The sequence below is a fragment of the Crassostrea angulata genome, chromosome 2 (assembly GCF_025612915.1).
Source record: "Crassostrea angulata isolate pt1a10 chromosome 2, ASM2561291v2, whole genome shotgun sequence".
Taxonomy (NCBI): Eukaryota; Metazoa; Mollusca; class Bivalvia; order Ostreida; family Ostreidae; genus Magallana; species Magallana angulata.
Genome location: NC_069112.1, coordinates 42,860,979 through 42,868,220, shown reverse-complemented (window position 1 = coordinate 42,868,220; position 7,242 = coordinate 42,860,979). Strand labels below are relative to the sequence as shown.

The window sequence follows — 7,242 nt, the reverse complement described above, 5'->3', positions numbered from 1 at the left end:
TCAATGATAAGTTTTTTGACAGCGAAATGTTCTGTTAGGGTCATACACGAGAATATTATTCTGCATTAGATCCTGTAGAACTTTTTGGACATCACTTTGATATGAAGGTAGATGATGGAAACCTTTCTTCTGACGTACACTTGCAATTTCATCGAAATGTTTAACAAAATTTACCAAGTGCGGATATTCCTTGGAATGAAGAATGATGCTCTCCTTTGTCTGATTTCCAGTGCATGCCACTTTACTGTAACGGTTAACCATTTCAAGGTATTCATCGAGTGCTATGTTGTTATTTTGTCCACCTTGAAGATTGACGAATCTGTTTGCAACAAGTCTTTGCCTAAGATCTTCAGGAAGTATCCCAGTACATGAAGTTAAGGCTGTCAGATGAATAGAGCCTATTAGGTATTTCACTTTGTTTGTCTTGTTGTAAAGAGGCAATTCGTATTTAGCTGACCTTACTGACCGCTCCCCATCCCCCATGTCGACTGCTGTGTCCAAGTTTTTGTGAATAATTAAAAGTTTAAATAACATGACAACATAATCTTGAAGCTCATCTCTGCTCTTCTTTTTGGTTTTGGGCTTCTTTGGAGGAATTTGAACATCATGCTTCTTTTGCTCATGTGCTTGAAGAGAACCCACACAGGCATATGTTGCTTCGCAAAAGTGACATTTCAAACGTTCATTTTCAAGTGCACCAGACAACCAGTAGTTCTCCGAGTGTTGTGGATCATCTAACACTTCCCTCAATTCTTTACAAATGTCTTCTTCATTTTCAAAAAACCATGTCTGTAAGATTTCACTTGCCACCAAGTTCAACCATTCCACTTTATCCTTCTTTGATAGTTCCTGGAATCCCTCTGGAAATGGGATGTTCGAATCAGCTTCTGTCAGGTGGAAATGATGAAGGAGAAGCAACTGACAAATGGCATCAAATACAGTGTAGAAAAGGAGCTTGTAAGGGCGATATGCGTTCTTCACTTCACCTTTCACACCTCTATGGTTCAACAGATTTCTGTAGAAATAAAGAGTCCCAGGATCTTGTCCACTCTCTGTGCTGAAAGTCAGCTTGGCTATTGCCTATAACATAATCATGATTAAATAATAATATAAAACTAGTCAACTTGATACATATACCATAAGGGATAAAGAGAAAACTCAAAAGATGTTAAGAAAGAGAAATGCTCTATAATAACTTTTTGAATCTTTTTGATTCGGCAAATAAGTCTCACAATTTATCTTGAAACAAAGACAAACAAAACGTTTAGAATTATTAAAAAAAATTTAGATAGGTACCTCTAAGAAATTCATCAGCCTATGAAAATCTTCTATTTTGGAAATAAACCCTTCTAATTTTTCTCTTGCTGTTACTGCATTCTTCATAGCTTTTTGAGCTGATTGAACTCTCTCGTCTGTTAATCTGTCCCCTAAAATATCAATGTTTTCTACAATCAGCACTTACCTTAAATTGAATATCAAAACTTTAAATAATATTCTGGCAACAAAATCATTATTTTGGAATTTGGATAATTAAATTAACATCTACAAATATTACACATTTCTTATGTTATAAAATTACAAGTATAGCCTAAAGACAAAATAATATTTACCTCCAAAAAACACAGGCTCAACAATGTTTCCATTCTTGTATGGTATGAAGTCATTGGAAAGTTTCTTCAAAAGAGCAATGAGTTCTTGGGTCTTGTTTTCATTACAGTCAAACAGTCCAAGAGGGTACTGAAAATATAATTTAGAAACTATTCTTTAACCAGTCATTGTTCATTATTACCGTAATTGAAATGCTAGATATCTTATTGAATCTAACAGTCACGTTTATTGACAATAGTATATAATAAATGTGTAATAATTACTTGGAATGTTTTTAGCCCAGAGAAATGACTGTAAGGGTGATCCAAATGCTTTGGATAAATAGAGCTGTACACCCTTTGAAGTTGAGAATTGTGCTCAATAATGGAAGTTGCAAATATGAACACTAATTCTCTCATCAATTGTTTTTGCTCAGCAACAGACGGTATAAATTCACAGATTTGTTTGGCATCTCTTTCCTCTATTCTGTGGAGATCCGATAAGGGTGGAACTCTATCTTGAACCGCAATGACGTTGAAGAGATGCAGTGACAGTGTTCCTCGTTCTGAAGTCCTGTAAGATGGCAAAATGTTCTTGTCCCAATTGTCCCCGACTAATTGATATTTCACATTTCCACTATCAGCCCAGGAATCCCTCATTTCTTTCACTTTCAAATCTACTAGTTCCTTCCAAGTTTCTAATTTTCTATGAATGGTCTTCGGATGTACACATAATCCAATATTTGACAGTCGTTCAATATCCTACATAACAATACAAACATGCATCAAAATAATTCCATACAGTATTTTACAAGACTTAAACCATTGGTCCCCTATTGTAGAGCCCCCCCCCCCCCCCCAATCCCCCCGAAGGCAGGTTGTACCAAGTTTGGTTGGTTGAGAAGTTAACATAAGGTAATAAGCAATAGGAAAGGTATTTTTTTAGCCTTTGACTCTTGCAAGCAAAAATTAATTGCTTGTACCTGTATTTGTTTTGCTACTGAATTATGTACATAGGCAATATATAACATTGTTAATAATCATACCCTTTGAATACATCCACCATGAGTTAACACAAAGGCAATCATGTACTGGAAAAGGGACATTTCCTGGTTTCTCCCATGCAATGCAATGGCAGCAGATACCATAACATGGATGACTGATTTGCTATCACTGGAGAGCTCCTGGTCACTTACTACAGCTGATAGTAAAGAAAGAATTGTAGGGCATCTTCTTTGGAGTTCTTCCTTCATTTGCTGCCACTTAAAATCAAAAAAATCTTTAAAGTCCTTACTCTGGAGAATGGACCCCGACCCCCTCTTACAAAGAGCAAGTGCCTCTTTCTTGATCATTTTCGCTGCCCCATTTGTAACCTCCTCAGGGTGAGATGAGCAAAGGTTGTTAACAATGGTCCTTTCAACATTGTTTCCTCCCACTACTGTTCGGCAAATGCTTCTGTGAACTTCCGAAGTAATCAGGGCTGTTTTCTTTCCACTTGGGTAATGCACATATACCTTTAATAAGAGTAAGTATATTAAAAAATTAGCTGATTTGCATGATAATCACATTGAAGGGCTAATATTTAAAATGTACTTTGAATAATTTGATATAAGCTTAACATGACTAGCAAAAAGACAGTTTTTCAGTATTCTCAGTAATCATTCAATGGGTACACATAAATTCAATTCACACTCACTACACCTGATTTCACAATGTATATGCATAAAGTGCAATTTGTGTTTATGGTGCATTTTCATGTACAGTCGATTATTACTTTTTTACACTGTCATGGTATATTTACTGTTCAACTTTTTATAATTTTATAGAAGTCAAGCATTATTTTCAATGTAAATATATCCATACATGTAAGATAGGTAAGGCATTATAGGGCTAAATAAAAATATTGCATATAATGATAATGATAAATTTTCCATTTACAAGTCGTGCTTAGCTTCAATATAATTATTAAGTATTTCATTTATTTATACGAGTCTTACATGTACAGCAGTTATGAATAGAAATCCTTTCCTTCATAGTTATGCAAATATTTGTCAATATTTGACAAATTAAAGAACATCTTGAGGCATATTCTAGAGTGTTGATATCTGTCAACAAAATAAAGAACAAAATTTAGAACAAACTTATGACATACATAAGTACATTAAGTAATATAGACAAACAAACAAATAAACAAACAAACAAAAAGGAAAGCAGTCAAACTTTTAACAATATGAATGGGATTACTGATCACTTCTTCTTTGATCTATTTTGTATATATTGCAAAAATTTCAATATATACTAGCAGTAATCTATGAGTATGATCTACTATATTGTTTTCAAGTTTTCATTCAAATTAGAAGATGATCATTGATCCGTACTGAAAATAATGACAAAATTAGGCATAGCTGTGCCTACACAACATGCAGAATGGAAAACATGATATATCACATTCATGTTCATATATAACAAATATTAATTACATTGGCGTCGGAACCGGGGGGGGGGGGGGGTGGGTGCAAAAGTAAGCATAACCATAATCCTTTTTGTTTGCTTTTCAAGATTTCTGATGAGTCTATAAAGCCCCCCCCTTTCAATTTGCTTCTGACGCCACTGAATTCAGAGTTGAACTTGTCAGTATAATCAACTGTCAATAAATTTTCATCAGAAAAAAAATTGACCAACATATAAGTTTAGTAAATATCTAAACCTAAACTTAATCATGAACACTATACCTCAACTTCTCCATTTTTATAAACAGTGTCATGTTTATCAGCTTTATTCTCCTAAAATTTATGACAAATACTCAATTCATTAAAATTCTGACACATGATTTGGTCTTCAATTAAAAAACACATTCACATTGGAAGGCAGTAGAAATAAACCTATGCTATGCTGATTATCCCAAATTGATCATGTTTTAGTTACATAAAAATAACATATTCTAGATTTTTTAAAATTATTGATAGGACATTCTTATAAACTTTAATACTGACATTTGATCTGGATTTCATTTGAAATTTGATCTGGTTTAAAACAGAAAAAGACATCAGACAAAATGCAAAAACTGGACTTAAAAAGTTGATTATTTTGGACCCATATCCAAAAATAAACTAAAACAATATCACACATTCTTTACTAAATGACAAATGTGTACCTTTTTGCTAAAGTCACCCCCGAGAGAACGACGTGCTTTGCTTGTAATTACAGAGCTGGAGCTTGTATCCACCATCTGAGGAGCAGGCTGAATTGGAACAAGCTTGACAGGCGTTACCCGTCTGATGGGCACTAAGAGCAGATCATCTGTTTGATTGGTTCGGACCCTCTTTACCTGAACATTTTCCTTCAATGGACTCCTCATCTCTCTCTTTTCCATAAAAAATTTAGATGGGGAAGGCACGCAGACACTTAACCTACAACAATTGATGTTGTGAAGCTTTAGGTGGTTTTATAGCGAGCGCAGCTTGCCGGCGCGCAGCGCCGGCTAGCGAAGCGAGCTCTAAGAACCAGTGTGCGCGGGAAAAAGAACGAGCGAAACCTACAGTTCATCAAACAAATTTTTTTGTCTACGTCCCATAATGCTCTCTAATGTTTTGACCCGTGGTGCTATGTCAAAAATGGCCGACTTTTAACTCGTAATTTACGGTGACTTAAAGTTTGAAGACACGTTTTGAGTACCGTATATGCTTTGGCGAGATTCAAAAGATTTGTTACATACTTCCATACCTTCGTATTGAGTCGACAAACGTAAACAAAGACGAACAAAGTCATTGATGACGTCACAGTGCACTCGCGCTATATTTCCCGCGATAAATTTAGAGGTGGATCAAACATCTGTAATGAATGTACTGGCTATTTCAGTTTAGTCTGCGATACCTGCCTCACTGACATATGATTTGTTTTTAATCTTTTTTTAATATAGAGATTTTATATATATATACTAGCAAGAGCCATACTTTACTGTCATATCGATCCATTTTTAAACTAAGTAAGTGTGCATGCATGTACAGTAACGTTAGGCAGGTAAGTATATGAGTAGGGAGGAAATAAACAATAGGACATTTTGAACTAAATAAAAAGGAATAAAATTAAAAAATAAACAGGTAAAAAAAATCATGTAGATATTGCATATAGTCAGACCATTAAATTTAAAAGTGGGAAATTACACACCTACAAACACGTACCGCTCTCTCTCTCTCTCTCTCTCTCTCTTTCTCTCTCTCTCTCTCTCTCTCTCTCTCTCTCTCTCTCTCTCTCTCTCTCTCTCTGGGTAGGGGGTTGCGCTGTATGTATCATAACCATTAAAATTAGTACCTTTGGCATACTTATTGTAGAGCAATACTCTCTCAAAAATTCTTTGACGTTCGTTGAGGGTACCGTTCGTTGATACCTAAATAAAACTATAAGTTGACAATGATGCAATGATTACAGTATGTGTAATTCTTGCTGCGCTCGCCAGAACGGTAGCACCGTAAAACATATTATTTTACTAATTAATTGAAAGTTAACAAACATTATACATGTATAAATAATTATATCAAATCATTACATGTGGATCAGGATGACCATAACTACATAGGATATTAGTTAAGCCCCTTTATTTTAAACACCCTGCTTTACAAACTAATTTCTTAAAATAATAGCCAATAAAGACAATCATGTAATAATTAGGTGGATTAATTATGATGTTAACAAACATTAATTACAATGGGCTATTATTACACAATTAAACCCTGTTCAACATGACATTATTGCTTGTCAGTTATCTTTTACAAAAGGAACATATTTTCATGAGAGATTATCGTTGTAATCTGACTGAATCTGGCGATTTTTTTTAAAACATAACAGTGTTAAAATCAAAATAATTCTACTAAATTGCCGTTTTAAAAGGGACAGAATGATATCCATGATCAGCTAAATGTTTTACAGTGGATTGACAAACCTTTGCATCGTAACTTGGACAGACGCCTTAAAAGAGTCTCGGAGCGTCGCTGCTTCCTTCTCAATTTTAAGGACCTTTTCAATGTTTCTGAAGCACTTTTGGCACACACCGGTATCACTAGTGAATATGACGTCGTTTGTAATGTTACACACATCCTTCACGATTTTCAGTCGTTCTACGGAAAGGTGAAGCTTCTTGTCTAAATACTTTTTGATAGTGGTGTTGCCATCACTATCAACTAACTTCTGTATAAATGAAAAGCCGCATACAAGACAGGAATTCCCTAGCGGGTACACTTTTTTAGGGGTACTGCCAATGTCTTGTTTATTCATGGGCGCCACCATTTTTTTCTTTCGGAAGTAAATTTTAAGCTTTATCGTTCGGAGACCCTCGAGACTTATCAAATTGGCGTAGCCTCTAACGACTTTGCCAGCGTAGATTTCATTGGTTAATACAAAGTTCATTCTGACGTGACCCTGTACGGGATGTCTTCAGATCTTTGTGTAGCAACATCGAATTTGTCAGAGCGGATCAAAGATCTTATTTTAATCAGATTGGTCATTAGTCAATTCAAAACAAGCGAACAATGTCAAACCTTTGATAACTATGCCAATGATATTATCCTAATACACATCACTTCGCTTGCGCAAGGCCATTAGAGAGTAGATATTGTCTTCCATGTTTACAAAGACAATTGTCATAAAGGTGAAACTAGAA

The 7,242-nt window shown here is 35.0% G+C and overlaps 1 protein-coding gene across 1 annotated transcript; it reads right to left on the bottom strand.

Moving 5' to 3' along the window:
• Nucleotides 1-7,027, bottom strand: LOC128174362 (uncharacterized). The gene is made up of 7 exons (XM_052839929.1): nucleotides 6,526-7,027; nucleotides 4,741-4,996; nucleotides 2,633-3,100; nucleotides 1,872-2,348; nucleotides 1,611-1,737; nucleotides 1,297-1,427; nucleotides 1-1,080 (listed from the first exon to the last, which is right to left on the bottom strand). Exons 1-7 carry the CDS (start codon nucleotides 6,987-6,989, stop codon nucleotides 1-3), a joined length of 3,003 nt encoding a protein of 1,000 aa, XP_052695889.1. The 5' UTR covers nucleotides 6,990-7,027.
• Between the last annotated feature and the right edge of the window lie 215 nt (nucleotides 7,028-7,242).